Source organism: Panicum hallii, chromosome 4 (genome assembly GCF_002211085.1).
Source record: "Panicum hallii strain FIL2 chromosome 4, PHallii_v3.1, whole genome shotgun sequence".
In the NCBI taxonomy this organism is placed as follows: domain Eukaryota; kingdom Viridiplantae; phylum Streptophyta; class Magnoliopsida; order Poales; family Poaceae; genus Panicum; species Panicum hallii.
Window position 1 is genome coordinate 10,818,203 of NC_038045.1, and position 18,889 is coordinate 10,837,091.

General features: G+C 42.0%; 3 protein-coding genes across 4 annotated transcripts; 1 reads left to right on the top strand and 2 right to left on the bottom strand.

The window, feature by feature from the left end:
• Positions 1-5,423: 5,423 nt before the first annotated feature.
• LOC112890185 (NAC domain-containing protein 76-like) lies at positions 5,424-7,411 on the top strand. The gene is made up of 4 exons (XM_025957064.1): positions 5,424-5,514; positions 5,636-5,826; positions 5,956-6,227; positions 6,526-7,411. The coding sequence occupies exons 2-4, from the start codon at positions 5,658-5,660 to the stop codon at positions 7,117-7,119; spliced, it is 1,035 nt and encodes a 344-aa protein (XP_025812849.1). The 5' UTR covers positions 5,424-5,514; positions 5,636-5,657; the 3' UTR covers positions 7,120-7,411.
• A 1,238-nt stretch (positions 7,412-8,649) lies between these two features.
• On the bottom strand, positions 8,650-12,681 carry LOC112890827. The gene is made up of 5 exons (XM_025957690.1): positions 12,252-12,681; positions 11,998-12,141; positions 11,490-11,527; positions 11,335-11,401; positions 8,650-9,134 (listed from the first exon to the last, which is right to left on the bottom strand). Exons 1-5 carry the CDS (start codon positions 12,447-12,449, stop codon positions 8,769-8,771), a joined length of 813 nt encoding a protein of 270 aa, XP_025813475.1. The 5' UTR covers positions 12,450-12,681; the 3' UTR covers positions 8,650-8,768.
• Positions 12,682-14,118: 1,437 nt separating this feature from the next.
• On the bottom strand, positions 14,119-17,925 carry LOC112888572. 2 transcript variants are annotated; one of them, XM_025954805.1, is made up of 4 exons: positions 17,671-17,925; positions 17,519-17,563; positions 15,671-15,825; positions 14,119-14,372 (listed from the first exon to the last, which is right to left on the bottom strand). In XM_025954805.1, the coding sequence occupies exons 1-4, from the start codon at positions 17,735-17,737 to the stop codon at positions 14,355-14,357; spliced, it is 285 nt and encodes a 94-aa protein (XP_025810590.1). In that variant the 5' UTR covers positions 17,738-17,925; the 3' UTR covers positions 14,119-14,354. The 2 variants fall into 2 exon arrangements, with proteins under 2 accessions (XP_025810590.1, XP_025810589.1); XM_025954804.1 differs by having other exon boundaries at positions 17,519-17,566; positions 17,671-17,917.
• Between the last annotated feature and the right edge of the window lie 964 nt (positions 17,926-18,889).

Sequence of the window (18,889 nt, forward strand, 5' to 3'; positions counted from 1 at the left end):
TTGACCATTCTTCCCTGTGCCGGATGTTTAGAGAAAACCATCCGGTTGTCTCTCAACCACACTTAAATATGTTAAATACAGAAAACCGATTCAAAACTATGAGAAAAGGTTAAAGGGAGTGTAGACTAAGTGTAAGTAATATTTAATTCATTCAGTCTGGAGCAAGAGGTTGCAAGTTTGATGTGCTAACGGTGCAGTGGAGAATAAAGGGAGAAAATGGTAAGTTCTATTGATGATAGTAGATGACAGTGAGGTAGGATAGTATAGATGCTATCCATCCGTATCTGAATTCAGATCCGTATCCGGTTCCGGATATTCAATGTCCAACTCGTATCTTAGTCCATATACTCAAAGTTAGATTTATATGATGTCGATATCCATTTGTATCTTATCGGACACGTCTAATACTATTCATATATCCGATCTGAATCCGAGAAAAGAAATAACTATCTGTATTAGTGTTCAAAGATATCAGTCTGTATCCGATCCATTTACACCCCTAGTTATAATAATAGATGAAGATATAGTGAGGAAGGGTGACCTAGCAGCCGTCCAATCTATTTTGGCTAGTGTCATCTTTTTCATCTTTTCTTAGACTCAAGAATCAAATATCAAAGACTATTTGAAATGCATCTATCATTTCCGATTGTTGCAACCAAGAACCGATAATAGCCATGTGAGACAACATTTATCCCAGATTAATTTTACTCACCTTATAATTTTGAATTTTTGATGGCTCAAAAGTTGTCTGAGATAAGGTTTACTGGTTTATATGAGATGATCCTATTTATAATAATGATCCCCTACATGATCTACCACCAGCTGCTGCCTTGGCCGACCTGCATTATAAGTTATAGCTATTGTGGTAAACAAATCCACTAATGGAAGAGGCACCTAACTGCACGATCAATGGCTTGCCTTGCAGCAAGGAGCGCAGCGTTTTCTCAGCCTCTCTATACGGGTGGCTACAAAGAAGAACAAATTTTTTTTAAGCAACTGGAGGGGATTAGAATCCCCTACTGATTAATATTATATATTAAGAAAAAGAGTAAAAGAGTTTTACAGCTCCGAATCAAGAAACAAAGGAAGAAATATAGAAAATCAAAACCACTAGCCAAAATTGTCTATCCATGCTTCTAAGAGGGCTTTATGCTTGGCTTTAACTCGATGCCTAAGCAATGCGAGTTCCTTTTTGAAGATAATCCGGCAACTGTCCATCGTTGGCTGCAAACCTTGGAAGACAAGATCATTTCGTGAAATCCAAATACTCCAACTGAGTAAGATGATTATGGTTATGAAAAAAGGTGTGTCCAACTGTGTCTTGAAGCTGTCAATTGCTGAGAAGATGTTGTTACGTGCCACATTGAGCCCAATGAATCCCCAGCACACGATGGCAAATGTATTCCAAAAAGAGATGCTCCAAAGTTTCCTCTATTCCTCCCATGCAGAGTATACAATCATAAGAATCCAGGACCATAGTTCTCCTTCTGAGTATATTTCTTGTACTAAAACGATCTTTCAGTAGGAGTCAGAAAAAAACTTTATGCTTGTTTTGACAGCAAGAATTCCAGAGCCACTGAAAACTTGGGTGAACATGAGCAGTACCAATTAGATGCTTGAAGGCTTTGCTTGATGAGAATGGAGGATTCCCCCAAATGTAACTCCACCAATCTGTTCCTGCATCTGACAGCTCGGTGTCTAAGAGATGTTGCAGTAATTAACCTCAATTGGGCAAAAGCCTCTTCTGAGAGAGGTAAATGGAAGAGTTGGTGAAAAGGATCAGCTGCTTTGGCCTTTTGTACTGTCAACAACTTATTTTTAACAAAGGAGAAGAGCTCTGGTAAAGCCTGATTTTGAACTTGGCCTCCCCATAAATCTATCCAGAGATAGCAGGTGGCTCCATCTTGTATTTGACAATAGCAAAGCCTTTGTAACTGTCTAGGAGTTTAAGGTTATCCCTCCACCAGAAGGAACCTCTCTTTATATGGTTGGGTAGTTTGCCATTACCGTAATATTTTTCCCTGACAAGATGCACCCAAGGTGTGTCAACTTTATTGAAGAATTTATGCAGGTTCTTCAGCAGAAGAGCTTCATTTTTGGTTTTGAGGTAAAGAACACCTAACCCTCCCTAAGATTTTGGTAGGCAGACCATTTGTCCATGCTGCCTTTGAAGGACTTTTTGCATTGATATCAAATCCCCTCCATAAGCAGTGCTTTCTGTACTTATCAATTTGTTCAATAATTGTTTTTGGTAACATAAAGGTGCTCATGTGATACATTGGCAACGAGGTGAGGACTGCATTTGTCATTTGAAGCCTTCCAGCCTGTGATAACAAAACCGAGGTAGCTTGTAGGCATCTCTCACACTTTGTGACCAGAGGTAGGAAATCCTCAATTATTGGTTTGGTAGTTCCTAGAGGTAGTCCTAGATATGTGAAAGGTAAAGAATCTTTTGTGCAATTGAAAGTTGCAACCAGGAGGTCCAGTTTGTCTTGAGGAACATTAATTGGACCATCATTGATTTATTGTAATTCACTTTGAGACCCGTTGCCTGAGAAAAAACATTCAGAATGTCTTTCAAAATCAGCAGCTGATTTGTGCATCCTTCCATAATTATCAACGTATCATCTGCGTATTGAACGACTAGGAAGAACCTGTCTGATTTACAAGGTATGGGCAGCCTCAGTTGGCCTTGTTCTTTGGCTTTGTTGATCAGAGTCTGCAAGAAGTCTGCTGCCAAAACAAAGAGTAGTGGAGAGAGAGGATCTCCCTGCCGTACTCCTCTTTTGCAATGGAACGCCATTAAGCAGAACAGAAGAGGTGCTAGACTCAAAAATTGTTGCATCCATTTGAGCCAGATATTTCCAAAACCTTTCACTTTCATCAATTGTAACGTGGTTGTGTGTTCTATTCTGTCAAAAGCCTTTTCAAAATCCAATTTCAAGATGATTATTTTTTTTTGATTGATGACAAAGGTGCAAGTACTCCAGAGACCATGCCAGGCAGTCTTGAATGGTTCTAGTTTTGATGAATCCAAAAGCTTAGTGATTAACTTCATGGAGCAGTTGAGCAGTGAAACAATCACTCAGTTGTTCAAAGTGGTGTTTTTGTCTGTAAGCATGAAGAAAAGTGTACAAAGAGAGAATAGAGAAGCTGGTGGTTAAGTGAAGGATTATGTGTTCTTGACACTACTAAAAACTTTTTTCCCACCCCTACCTTTTACACAGGCGGCTCATATCATCACCCTCCTAAGAACTTGCTATTTGTACCTGTAGAAGAAATTGATCTCAAGGATGTGGCTAAATGTCTATAAATGGGTTACCACCCGTATGTGAAAAATATTTTTTGTAGTAGTATGCACGATCTGTTAAATTCAAACAATGTGTAGCACTGGAATATGTTTGCATTGTTTGCTCTTCATCTGTCAGATTTGAACTTGCATAGCCCGGGAACACACGCTTTAGCATTGATCATGTGGTTACGTTGTATAAGGTAGGTCTCAGGATTTTAAACCGGCCCTGAATTTGTTTTCTTTTCGTCCTTCATCTCAATTGTGTCCTTTTTCATCTACTTCAATAGGAACATCATCATATTTTATGCTTTCTATTATAATTTTGTTGGGATTCGAATGTCAACAAGAATAAATTTAAAATCCCAAGATACTCGGCCAAAATTTTCCAGGAATATCTTCCTAAGCAAAAAAAAAAGAAAAAAATAGGAAAGATTGCATCCCCGCACTGGACACATAAGAAGGCATGTAAGAGTACTTGTTATTCTTGTTTCCACGCGAACTACGCAGCTAGCTAGCCGACGTCTTTGGTTGACCAGATGCATGTAGCTGGAGCCATTTGGTGCATCGGGGAGAGCTCACTAGATAGCGTAAGGATCCCTTCAGCCTGCAATAGGAGACCCAATTAACTAATTGAGATATTAGCACGAACATGTTTGGTCAGATGGACAATGACTATACCTGATTGTCTAATCGATTGAAACTAGCTAGTTGATCTTTCATCTATGTCTAAGTTTTCATACCAGCGAGTGAAATTTGCATGGTTATAGAGTTTGCTTCAACAGCGGCAAGTCCTTTTCACGGTTTTACACCACTCACTACGGTTTGCGATCATACGCGGACGTTTTTGCGCGTGAACACAAGGCAGATCTCGATCTTGGCGCATGCGTGCGTGAAAGTTTTCATGTCTTCGATCCCCGGATCGCTATGGCCGTGTCTTTACGTTGCTTGCCTCCCGAGGTGTGACCTTGAGTAAAGTGCAGCATTTCAAATAACCCAATGTGTTTTCAGGCCAGTTGCTTGCTCTAGTATAGCTTAGACAAAATCCATTGCTGTCCAAAAACTGACTACTTTTATAATTACATTTTATTGTATACTTTGTTTGATTATTATATTGTGTACGTAGCATAATTATATGACCAGTAATTCTTAATCGTATTTCATTTTGATTTTAAGCGTTAGGTTTGTGATTGACTCTCTGTATAACGCATGCATCTGGAAAAGTTACCAGTAATGGTAACTGTTATTGGGTTACTTATTACCGATGTGCTGAATCTCTTGTAGACAATAATCTACTCCTATAGTTAAGGTTTAAGATCAGATGACACGCAAAGTCAGTAATTTCATATTCACCTAGGGTTAGATAGAGCTTTAGATCCCTAATTGGGACCAGTAAAGTAATCCATCATCAGTGCCAGTTAGTATATGTCAAACAGCGTACACGATTGTTCAAGTAGTCTGAAGGATCATGGAATAATGTATGGCGATTTGCAGGGAATAGAAGAGGAATAGAGACATTGGGATTTGGGGAGGATGGAATTGGAGGTTTAATTCCCTTGTTCCCCTTGACTCCCTCGTGCAAGCCTACTATAATCCAGGGCAACTAAGTCACTGCATATTTACAGATGCACCCTTGCTATATATGTCCTATATGTGTTATTACATATTACCAAGGAACTAGCTAGACTAAAGGGCTGGGCAACACCTGCTGCAGATAAAGTAATAGCCTCATCATGTCTCGCAAGGACAAATTTGCAAAATGACACAATAATGACGGTGTTGTAGATGGAGACACCTGATTGCTTCTTCTGAGGCCAGTTTTGGGGCAGGTCCCCTGTTCAAAGGACAGCACACCCTTGTTTTCATTTGGTCCTTCCAGAACCAGCCAAGACATACATGCATATAGCCATATACATGCATGGACACTCCTTACTGTGAGACTGTGAACCTATCAGGATATAGTCAATGCTCCCATCAATCAATCCAAAACTAATATACAGCTCAAACCCATCTGCCATAGGCTATATACATTTTATACACCTAGGGTTTGTCTTTGGTGAGCATCTTGGACTTGCTATCCCCTACTATACCTCACCCGACTCCATATAAGCCAGCCATACATCCTTTTTCCTTGTAGCATCACCTTCCTCTTGTTTTTCTTGCTTGTCTCCATACTCAGTTGCTTCAAGGATCTGAGCTGCAATCAGGCAAAGGATATTTCCAAGGTTTGTTCTCTTCCTTTTGTTCTAAGAGCTCTATATATGAGCAGGAAAGTATATAAGGATGCTGCAATATGAAGCCTCTAATATGGTTTCTCGTGTGCTGCATACATGCCTTGCTTCTCAGATCTTAGGTTTTGCAAAGAAGAATGCATCCGAGCGGTGGACCACTGTCGGTGCCACCAGGCTTCCGCTTCCATCCGACCGATGAGGAGCTACTATACTACTACCTGAGGAAGAAGGTTGCTTATGAGCCCATAGATCTTGATGTCATAAGGGAGATTGATCTTAACAAGCTTGAGCCCTGGGACCTCAAAGGTAAAATACATGTCATTTTGTGTGCAAACATACTTATGTGCAGCAATCTTGATCAGATCTTTCTAGACCCAAATTTTCCAGAGTGATAGGTAACTCACAAGAATCTTAAATATCTGTGGGGCATGGCAGACAGGTGCAGAATAGGCACCGGGCCTCAGAACGACTGGTACTTCTTCAGCCACAAGGACAAGAAGTATCCAACGGGGACGAGGACGAACCGTGCCACCATGGCAGGGTTCTGGAAGGCGACAGGGCGGGACAAGGCCATCTTCCTCGGCAACGCCAGGAGGATCGGCTTGAGGAAGACCCTGGTGTTTTACATCGGAAGGGCTCCCCACGGCAAGAAGACTGACTGGATTATGCACGAGTACCGCTTGGATGAAGAGAACGTTGAGATTCAGGTAAGGGATCGGAGGAGCATCATCTGCTGTGCATGAAGACCTAGCAAGCTTTTTTTATTTGATTTCTTTGCCCACGATTAGCTTAGCTCATGTGTTTGGATTTTATTCGCTTCTAAGTTTAACCCATGGAATAATGACATTCATTCAAGCTCCATATATGTGTGTAAAAAGTTGTTACATGGAAGATTTAACACAAATTAGCCTCGGTACTGCTCTACTGAAACATGGCGTCCTAGCTAACTAGTGAGGTGAAGTGGTGAACTGAGTCAACTGACACAAATCCCGATCTGATTTGCAGGAAGATGGATGGGTGGTGTGTAGGGTTTTCAAGAAGAAGAACTATCAGAGGGCCCTCAATCAGGCTGAGATGGCAGCACTGGACGATGACGAGCTCCAGCCCTTCCCGGTTCCGGTCCCCGGTGCCCTGCCGACAGACCACAAGCACAACCCTCACCTCATGCAATATGATCATCAGTTCCCTTCCTTCGACCCCTCCATGCAGCTCCCACAGCTGATGAGCGCCGACCAGCCCGTGCAAACCCTCCTCCCTAGCCAGCCTGGCGTCCCCATTGCCATGAGCTCGCTCGATGTAGAGTGCTCGCAGAACCTGATGAAGCTGACATCGAACGGCAGCGACGGGATGCTCCATAGTGGTGGCGGTGGTGTCGACCGCTTTACTGGCACGACAGATTGGTCGATCCTGGACAAGCTACTCGCCTCGCACCAGAACCTTGATCAGCTCTTCCAGGGCAAGGTCTCCACGGCCTCTGCCCCCCCAATGGCGCCATATCAGCAGCAGCTCATGGAGCTCGGTGGCTCGTCGTCCTTGCAGAGGCTTCCACTGCAATACCTTGGCGGTGAGGCGGCCGATCTCCTCAGGTTCTCCAAGTAGATGGAGCGACCTCAAGTTTAGCTGCATGCCTTGCAGCTAGCAGTGAGCAGATCAGGTTTTTGATTGATTAGGCTGCTTAATTCGGTCGATTTCGTTGTGGAGTTTAAATTTAGTGCTTTCAAATGTATATACGGTGCAACTGTTTGGACCATGCGCGCATCGAATGCCATCTAAACTGTAGCTGGTTGGTCAAGAGGATCTTTTTTATGTTCTCATTTTGGCTTAGGGGTTGCTCGTTATGTGCTTTTGAGAAGAATGAAACAATGGCACAGTCAATCTAGAACTTCAATTACTTGTTTGGAATGTTATTCCTGTTTCAAGTTTTCCATGAATTGGTCTTTGGGTTGTTAAACTAATAAGGAACATACCTACTCATGGTCACCAAATTAAAGCACTAACATGTACCATCTGCATTCCTTTTGTCGCCCTTTTTCTTATCTGCTCATGTATGATTTGATGTCTATATCTGCTACATCACTTTAATCTACCAACAAAATGTTGTCGACTTCAGTCGGAAAACTTGAGTGGTTTTGAAGCCATTTATAAGAAATGCAACAACGAAGACCTACAATTTTGTCTTGGTCTCATGCTGCTTTGAGGTATAGAAGGTTGACGCTTGACGGGAAGTGTGAAAAAAAAAGTCGGCTTGGCACATTCATGTGTTTGCGTTTGGAGTGGTGTAAGCTAAGTGTGGTGTTTGTAGAATATGCCTGCATCTTGAATGTACCCAAAAAATACATACAGGTGCTGGAGAAAAGCATGGCGAGAGATATTGGTTGTCATATACATAACCATGAGGGAGAGATCACCAAAAACAATTTTGCCATGTTTTTAGTCGGTTAACTTTGTTAAGTTCTAAACAAAAATGCCGTTTCACCTCTCATTTGTTTTCCAAGTACCGAAATCAGGTAATACCAAAGCCCGGTTGGCTGCATAATTAGCTGATCCTTTAGTACAGAAGATAAACATAGCAATCGGCAACTCCACCTTTGGGAAAATACAAAAAAAAGACATCTTCCATTTTCTTGGAGCACTTGAAATTTGGATTAACGTTCCATAGATTAGTATTTACATTAATAACATAACTTCAGTGCTCCAAGACCATTTGTTTTCCTCCTTGGCCGTCTTCCTTAGATGTTACCCCCTGGCCGTCTTCCTCCTTGGGAGGCTTCATCAAGACCATTTGTTTACCGGGACCAATGAACCGTTTATTCCAGAGAAAGGAGGCAACGCCGGATGCGTTACGGTTCTTCCCCCATGCCATCACATCCCAATCCCAAAGCTTGCAGCAGCTGTGCAGCCATGGCTAGTTAATTCTTAATCGTTCCAGCCACGCGCATGGAAGTTCGTGCCTACGTGGAGAGGATAAAACATATGCCAACCTGTGTACCACCATACGGATTTTGTTTGCAATTTCGTGTACAGGGAACGCGTAAAGTAAGCAGGGCTAGCTGCTCCCTACTGCAATGTTCGATGTACACATCAATGTCAGAGAAGAAGGCACAGAGCTCATATCATACAACTTGGTCATAGTTTGAAAGTGGCAAAGGTATTTCTGATTTAATCGTGGGAATAATCAATCACTTGTGTTACTTTGGGTAACAATAATCTGTATGTGTAACTAACTAAGAATGTAATAAAGATCGCTGTTACAGTGTCGCATATACGGCTAAGCTCACAATAAAACCTAACAAGGCGCCCATTGTGACCTGGAGCTCTGTGTGGCCAACAGATTCACTCAACAGGTAACCCTTCTCCATGTAAGACGAATTCAGTTCTGTCACTTCAGTTATCTCAGGTTCTGAACTCCGGAGTCCGCTCAACCTTGGTGATTCAGTCCTAGAACTGCACCTCAGGGAGGGGCTCGCATTTGTACGGGGCGAGGAAATCGCCTCCTCAGTTACCGAAACAAACTCAGGAGCCATGTCCACCTCTGAATCTTGAGGTACCTTTTCCCTAAGAACCCAAAACTTGTTCAAAACCCTTGCATGCTTGCCCACCTCTCTTCTAACTCCCTATCGGAAACAACCAATGAATATTATGTGAGGAAATCACATTCCAAGTTTATAATCCAAAGCAAGGTATTATATTTTCAGATTGATCTGGTTAGTTTGTATACAACTGAACAGCTAACACATGGTTAGATAAATTTAACATGAAATACAATAATGGTGAGAACAGCTACTAGCAATATGTGGTGATTCCTATAGATATTTAGCCTCCACCTCATCAAAGAGAGATGAATTGACTATTTTCAAAAGCACCAATTCAGGACATGAAACAGTATTTTAGACCCACCTGTAGTGATCTCATAAAACTAACTTGCCCAGGACTCACACCAGATTAATAAAATATCTTTACCAAAATATATGGCAAGGTACTAACAAGCACAGGTCTCAGATGTCAACGTACGAACAAAGAATGCAACAAGGAAAAGGACACAGCCAAGACATGTATCCCTAAAGTTCATACTTCAGGTAGGGGACATAGTTCTCCACAGTGCAACACTCCAGTGCAAGCTGAGATATTTTTGGGTAATAAATACATTATTTGCTAATGCTCGGGGCATTATGCTGCTTACTGCACATGTGCATTGTCTATTCCACACAAACATAGTTATATAATCCCACTCACAAATCACAATAAACTTTGGTTTTACTATTCAGACTGAATATTCTTTTCACAAGTGTGTACAAATATAAGCATATAGACATATTGTGTCTCTATAATACCTCCGATGGCAAACCCAAAAATACTTTTTAACTAAACTATTTCAAATACGTAGCCAGATAAAGCTTGAATAGTAAATGTCAAAACTGATAGTTAGTAGTAAAACGAAGGCATGAAAGTAGACAGGCCTTTCTCGAAGTGTTGTGATTGCATTTGCATAGATTCTACAGAAAATTGAGAAGGAAAACAGAGCATGTAACATATGTACCAGAGGGCAGAACAAAGCAAAAAATCTCACATGGAAAACAGAAGTCTCATATTCCTGCTGCAAATTATGGGACTTCATCCTTCAGAATGCAGGATAAACTGATAATCATATTTTAGTTTTGAAAATCATTTTTGCAATAGTTTCATGGCTTTGCCACATCATTCTGTTTTGCAAGTCAAAAGTCACAGGGACAACCTTGTAAAGTCATCCATCAACAATATGACCAAATTTAAGACTAAGCTTGTCGGTAGAGAGTGTAGCCAAGCTAAGTTTGTCAATAATAAGATATTGATTTCTAAAGCGTGCATCTCCAACACCATACACAAGCTGAAGATATATGTGTGCAAGCAAGCATGAGAATATAGCGATGCTAGGTTTGTGTGTTTCATCTTATTTATAGAAAAAAGCAGTCCCCTGGCTTCCATTAGGAAAGACACCAACCAATCTGTTTACTGAACATAGCAATCATAATGACAAACAGATACTTTTCAGCTTTATGACATTAGATAAGATATATGTGTGCAAGCGTGCATGACAATATAGTGATGCTAGGTTTGTGTGTTTCATCTTATTTTTAGAAAAAAGGAGTCCCCTGGCTTCTATTAGGAAAGACACCAACCAATCTGTTTACTGAACATAGCAATCATAATGAGAAACAGATACTTTTCAGCTTTATGACATAAGAAACATTGTGCCTAGGCCATCAATGCATTGAATTATTTTCTAGCAAATTGACACTACAAAATAATTTGTGGAGTACAAAAAAAATCCTCATTAGAGTGTTATAAATCCGATGTCAATGATGATCTTGAGAGGAAACTGTGAAAAAAAATATATGATGCACATAATTGGGACGCTTCGATCCACAAGCTGACTGATACTAATAAACTCCAGACTAAAATTTTCCAGACACATCAGACATTACAAAAGGTGCACTTATAATAAATTCAATTGTATCTCAAACTCTCTTCAATAAGTACAAGAATCAATCAAATATTCAAATCTATATCCAAAGGAGGGAATACTAGATTAGCTACAAGAAGGCCTGATAGCGACCAAGATTGAGGTAACAAACAAGTCAACATGGTGGCTGCTAAGAATGCAGAACATATGGGCAAATATGGCAACTAAGGAGAAAAACTAACTTACAATCACATTCACATATTTATTTTCACATAGTTAAAATCCTAACTGTTCTGATTCAGTTGTTTCAAAAGATTGGACGGTTCAGAAAGATGTGAAGGTAAACTGAATGAGCTCTGAACAATTCAGCATACCTGAGCATCATACATTACAATTGCGGCAAACACCAGTGACATCCCAAACACAGAGTCTGCAAACCCCCTGCACACTAAATCAACAATCAATAAAAACAAAAACATGGAGCCTATGTTGAAGCTAAGTTCGGTAGCACCAATGTTTGAGAACTAACCTTTCTAGGCCAAGCGAAGTAGCCACAGCCACAACACTCTACAAGATGCGAAAAGGGTACATAGTTAGAACTCAGAACCAAGAGAAGGGCCAATGTCGAAGGGAGTTGACATCTTTAAATCAAACAGGTAAAGCTAAAGACAGAATTAGTATACAATAAAATGAAGATCAGCAATTTGGGATAAGACCTTGCATCAGCTCTTCTTTGACAAACCACAGCATATGTTTCATTTCAGTTTTGTAGCCATTGGGGACAAGTTGCATTTCAGAACTACTGAATGATCAAATTAATTTCTAGAAACATACCCACCCGAAGTCAATCGTTCCATTGAGCAAACTCATGAGAACATATTACCACACATTGAAGGTGTGAAACAAGCTATCCGCGTGACAACATAGCACGCCAGCCCCAAACATGCAGTGCAGCAGGGATATAGTTGCCAGTGACGCAGAAACAGAGAAACAAAAGGTATTGGGTAAGGGACTGAGGGGTAATCCGATCTTCTCACCGCGGAGTGGGTGGAGGGCATCCCTCCGGAGCGGAAGGCGGTCTTGGCGTCAAAACCGGCGCCGCCAGCGCCCCACTTCTTGCCCGAGGTGAAGGGCTTGGACAGCTGCCCGATCGCGCTCGCCACCGTCGCCGCAATCAAAACCTTCCAACGAGCCAGCCAAGACTCAGGACAAAAGAAAAAAAAAGAACAAGAGATGACTATTATCCGTTTGGCCGGGCACCAGCCGGCATGAGAGGCGCAAACCAACCAACCTTGTTGCGCGCGAGCTCGGCGATCTCCCCCGGGCCGAGGTGGAGGGACGCCGCGGCGGCGACGGCCCGGCGGCGCGGCCTGTACACCGGAGCATGAGAGGCGCTCGTCCTTGTGGGCGGGGAGAAGGCCGAGGGGGGCGGGCGGCGAGGCACGCAGGATGAGGAGGGGATGTGGGAGGAGGAGAAGGGCTGGGCCATGGCCGTCGGGACGGCGTGGCGCGCGGGCCTGTCTGACCCAGTTGCCTGCCTCCTCTGCTCCGGAAATGGCTCTCCTTTTTCTTCTTGTCCTGTCCCCTGCTCTCTTTGCTACGGTCTACTACTCCAGTTGAGGTTCAGAAGCCGAACGGATTTGGAATCAAGACGCAGAAGAGCAGCAACTTCACAGTATATGTACTCACTAGGCTCTAGAGAGCCGGAATGGAATGCGATTGGTGCAGAGGCAGCCGTGTCGTGGAGATCCATAAAAGCGCGAGTCAATGATGGAAACTGTGGAACGGGTAGAACTGACGAACACGTGAAGGAAAACAAGAAGACGGTAGCACGCAGTCCAACTGGGATAATTCAATTCTGCGTTCAGATCTGATCAGCACTGCCGTTCCATGCGGCAACCAGAAGAGGCCCAGAGGGGAAGACCAAAGGAAAAGGGGGCCAAGGGAGGGATGGTTTCGGAGTTTTCAACGTGCAGTATTTCAGGACTGGACACTGGAGTCATCTGCTGATGCGTGATTTTGGGACATCAAGCAGCTCGTTTGTGTGAAACGCGTGTAAATCTCTGCCCCGTATGTTCGGTGCACTTGTAACCCGAACTTGAAATTGAAGTCATGTCAGGTCAGGTCAACTCCGTGCAAACTGACAGAAATGAAACACTCGTACAACGTAGAGGTCCAATTAAACTGCTGAGATGGCACATCATTTGAGTTGCTAACATGTCTGACCGCGATTCCTTTCACCACCACTAAATGAGTACTGACACCATTACGGAATCGAACCAACTGCACGACCTGGCCAAAAGCAGACGGATCTTATGGCCTCGTGGGCAAGTTACAAACATGCACGAGAAAGGTATGGTTCGGTAAGAACGCTCATCAGATCTTATGGTGGGGTGAGAATTCAGAACATAGTCGAGAAATCAATTAGAGGTGCGCAAGCAAAATCACTCGCGCTCCATTTGGAACCTTGAAATTAAATTCCATTCTAATAATCACAATTTTAACACAAATCTATTAATATAATATGATTATATACGGAATATATTTATATAATATTGTTAGCCATACGAGGTAGATGTATTATATTTCGTGCTATAAATTACGGAATAGAAACATAATTTGATGGAATATAAAATTAATTTCCATTTCTCATCCTATAAATAGTCTTAGAGCATCTCCAAGAGTCTTTCTAAATTTCACTCTGACAGCAAGAGTCTTTCTAAATTTCACTCTGACAGCCTTCTGCATAAAAATAGATTTTCTCTCTCTAACAGTTTTTCTATATCTTATTTTTCTATATCTTATGTACACTCTAGAAAATTATTTTCGTTATCTATATTTGGCTAGCATTAATGCTGGATGGCTACATTTAGATAACTACTTAGAGAAGCTGATGGAGAGTATTTTTCCATCAAAATCTCTATTCGAAAGATACAGAGAGTCTCTTGGAGTTGCTCTTATATCTAAACTTTGGAAAGTGGTCAAAAAATAGTGGGATGTTAAATTCTAAGCTAAATAGCTAGTTTATTAAGTAGATTTCAAAATGGCCCCATATGGTCAACACTTTTTTTGGTAACCAACTTCAATACGCCCACGATTCGGTCAGTCACATGTGAAGAATATTAGGACCTGATGTCGCAACAGCTGACTTCCAGACAGAGAAACAAAAACCGAACTCCATATCAACATGGCTGCTCACGATTTGGTCAAGTCACATGTGAAGACCGAAGAATATTAGAAACGAATGACACAGCAGCTGACTCCCAGACAGAGAAACAAAAAAAAACAAATTCCATATCAACATGGCTTGAATAACACCCCTTACAGTCAAGGCAAGTTTGGGTATATGATCTTATTGATGCCTCCTAAAATTTCCAATCCATTTGAGGCCATATCAGATGGAGCCACCTAGCTGCACGGAGACAAGCATTTTCCATGTTAAAGAGTATAAAAGAGTTCATAAAGTATACTGTATACCTAACCAGTGGACAAGTTTTGAAACTGACACGCATTCATATTCTTTGCGGTGAAAAAAAATAATAAATTAGAGTGGTTAAGCACGCCATGCGTGAAAATATAGTGTTATTTATATCTCACTAATTTGACATAACGGAGTTACTAGAATATACACATCCAAACGAATTGGGTAGGCATTCAATTTAATTGTATTTAGTATAGCTGGTAACATTCAATATGCAATCGCGTTGGACTATATCCAAATCTGTATTGTGTTCAGCAGATAAAAATACTTTGATTCAAATGAAAAATAAAAAATTAGTTTCACCATTAATCAATGTGGTATTGAGTATGTTATAACTCCTAAATTAGGTTCGTGCAGTATAGGAATGTCAAAGGTAAAAGCCTCTTTTCTAGAGGTCAAACATACTTCCTAGCTATCTATCAATGATTTGGCAATGATCAATGTTGTTAATACTTTTATGCCATCCATTTTCTCATTGACATGTGGGTCCAAAGGCCAAACCCACCTTGCCAGGCTGTCCGGCCACAGTGGATTTTGAAAAACTGCAGTAGCAGATACAAAATGTATCCCACTTCTATGTGCACAGATCAATATATAATCAAGAGTACTTTGGGAGTCTACGTAGGTAAAAGAACCATGTCCATAACTGGAAAAGACAAAACCTGATTTAAGAAGCGAAAATCCTTGAAGTGGCAGTGATAGCATTCGTTCAATATTTATGCAATTATATCTAGTGGATTATGTATTCATTGGCAGGTAAGCTTTAAAGCTGCAACAAATGACTGCACGTAACGCTAATTAAGCTCATATCAATGGTTTTACAGATGCAGAGAAAATGTTAAATTTCATGGTATGGTACTGGCATGGAGACAAATGCACTTTAATAGCTTCTTTATTTTGACAAATTGACAGAGTTAAAAACTTCTCTGGCTCTTAGGTATAATATGCAAAGTGGTTAGCCAACTACATATCTCAATTATCAAAGGAATGAAACTGAAACAGGAAATAACTCCATGGTCTATTTCAGTATCTGTGAGCAACTGGCCAAGTGACCACTTATATTTCAGCTTCGGTGAACAAAGGGCATACCATGATAGCTTCAAAGATGTCATTTATGTAATTGATTTGGATCAAATTCCAACAAATTGCAGCAAATGCAATACAACAAATACTAAGAACAGATACAGCATTTCCAAGTGTATTTCAGCTTCAGTGAACAAAGGAAATACCATGATAGCCTCAATCTCTTCTTCAGTCAGGGGTTTACGCTTAGGAAGGAGTGAAGCTGGACCTCCAACAGCAGTATGAGAAGGTGGGGATGGCACATCAGATCTGAAACGGTAATTTTTAATCTCTCCAGAAGATGGTGCCTCTACTTTAGCCCCTGAAAGAGAAACTTAAATTGGTAAGAATACCCTTTTCCATCAGAATTACAAGATGATGGACTAAGCATTCAGTAAACCAAAAATGTTGTCATTCCCTAGCGAATAACTACTCACAGTAGTTCCAGATGTAAACAGGGAGAATACCAAAACCACCAGGGGAAGTAAAGTCATTTGTTCTAACGGTCATATATTGCACAAGGGCAAGTGCATGTTATTCAAATGACATTCAGAAGCTGTACAAAACATCCACATATAACTCGGTATTAATTTTATCATTAGAAACAATTGAAGCGCTATTTGCTCAGGGGTGGGGGTGGGGGGGGGGGGTGCGAAGTGGGGAGTCGTTAATGTACCAGGCAACATTCAGTATATTACTCAAGTGTGCCTAAGGTTTGCCAAGCCAAATTCTGGCCACCTTTTGGTTTGGTAACAAATTTTGACTTTGCAGGCCCTTCAAGGTTTCTAGTTCATTTGGGTAGCCAAAATAAGGGGAGCCACCAACTTGGTGACCACAATTTTGGCATGCCAAACTATATAGCTTCAAAATTAGGTGGCAATTTTAGGTGCAAAACAAAACAGGACCTATGGTGCCAAGTTCGGGACAGATGAAAGTGTACACAGTAAGGAAACAAAGGTAAGTCAGCCAACTAATGGCTGTGTAAGAAAGGCAGCGAACTTGGCTGGAGGCCTATGGAAAATCTCAGGTCCAAGGAGGTGTTAGATGGGGAGGATTGCTCTAAATTTTTTCAAACTTAGTTCAGATTTGGTTTTAACAATTTGAAATTTCAAGGGCAGTTGGTAACTGGAAGTAAAAGTAGTACCAGCATTCCGAGACAAAGCACGTCCTCTACAATAATCTCCATCAATGGGACCCGATTACTATCTCAAAAATTATGGCGAGTCTCACAACGATTCCATACTGTTGAGTATTTCAAGAAAGCATCCAATAACTCAGCAAAGGCCTGTAACAGGGTTATAGCAAGGCCAATGCAAGCAAGAGGAGGCATTCAATCCTATGTAGTGAACAAAATGGTACAGCAAGGCCATAACAAGTTAATAGATCCATACATAAGCTCAGTACAATGTGAAGATAACAAATGGCAACGCTTACAACACAATCATATCGTATCTCAGCATTTGGTAACTTAAAAACCATTGTACCCAAATGGTCAAAACATATCTGTTTGGAGTTATAAAGCAAATATTTAAAAAGATCAACAAACCAACAGTAATCCTACATCTGAAAAACATAGCTCAATTCTTAATCAAACGCACGACTAAGAACTTTCTCTAAAACACAATGTAGCTTTATGGTATTAACACCAGAACAATGTACTGTTCGTCTCAAGGCCACCCCTCTTGTCCCAATTCCACCTACCCAAAATTCCTAACAGGGAGCCCTCAAAAAAGAATCCTAACATTGACGAGAAACCAAAAAAAAGTATATCTTCCCAGTTGGTTTATCTAATCTAAAGCAAAATATCCGCCCCGAAAACCACAATTCCACATTCCTCCGTAACAACATATGCCACAAAGTCGATGCAATCAATCCCACGGATCAATGAGTTCGTGCAGAAATAGAAATGTAGCTACGCGTGTGCCCACCCACAAATCAATACTCAAATCAAGAAGCTAGACGAATTCACACAAACAATGCTCATTCCAGGGTACTCAAAGGGATCTCGTGCTTACCCAAGCGGGACATGAGGGTCGCGTGCTGATCCGCGGGCTGCGATGCTGCTGCAACAAGCAGACAGAACCCAACAAATCGAGGAAATTTAGAAAGTTCGTGAGAAATCCTGCGAGGAAAGAGAAGGATGATTGGGGGAAACAAGAGGGAGCACCTGGTGTGGATGGAGATGGGGCTTTGAGATTCCGCTTGGGGAACTTGATCAGAGGGATCCGCGGCATCTTCTCGTCTGGTTGGAGGGACCGAATTCACTGACAAGCTCCTCTCCCCTCGCCGGATTGGAGAAAACCTCTTCGCCGCCGACAGAGAGGAAAGGGCGCAGAAGAGGGATGCGGCGCGGCGTCGGGTCGATGGGTGGGGGTCAGCCGGTCAGGCTGGAGGGTTCGATTGTTTTTCTTGGACCAAAAGCCGCTTGCGCATCTGGGAAGGTGACTGAATGGAAAATTCTTTTCGCCCATATTTGCCTGCTATATAAATTCCTAGACATGAGGTTTCTTTAGATCTTTATGCTTGATAATAAAGGTGTCATAAACTCTTTATAGATAAGGGTGTCATAGAGATATGCATCCGAGAAAATGAAAACAAAGGATTTTTGAAACCGCACACAGCTAAATTCTTACAATAGTTACAGCTCAACAGCTAATCACAAATTTTTGCTTACCAAACAGATAGAACAATGCAATATCGCAGCCAATATGTTCACCTTCATAGCCTCCACTGCAGCTGGTAGCTACTACAAATGTGAAAATTCGAACACAAGCAGCTTTCTAACATTATAATTTATACAATATACTATAGAAACAACTTTGAAGACTTGATAATACTCGACTTTGAAAACATAGGACAACTATGCCATCATAGTTTCTACAACATCAAAAGTGGATGCAATTCCTCCCACACAGGTCCTAGGGCAAAACCCCAGAAGACTGGGAGGTCTAATCTTTGGCTTAGCTAAACTAGTTGAAATTTAGACGAACCAAATTGAACCATGGGGAGTGGCATCCCTTATTTCATCGCATCCAAAAAGACCCCTCGCGTCGTCTTCCGGGGCGACTCGGGTGGCTCCCCCGTCACGCCGTCCTACCCCCACCCCGCCGCCGCTCTCTGCCTCCGCCGCCGTCGGAGCTGCCCGCTAGAAGTCCGGCGAGCAGCGGGGAGGGCGGCGGCGGGGCCGTCATCTTCTCCCTCATTCCCCATCTCTCTCTCCATTCTTTCATCCCCTCTGGCCTTCCTTCCTCCTTGCGCCCTAGACATGGCCGGCGGCCAGATCTGCTCTTGTGGAGGCCGGATCCGCATGCTGGTGGGTCGGCCCGCGCTCCACCGGTTGTTCCGGGCTGGTTCCGGTGTTGGCCGCCTTCGGCCTCGGCGGCGGT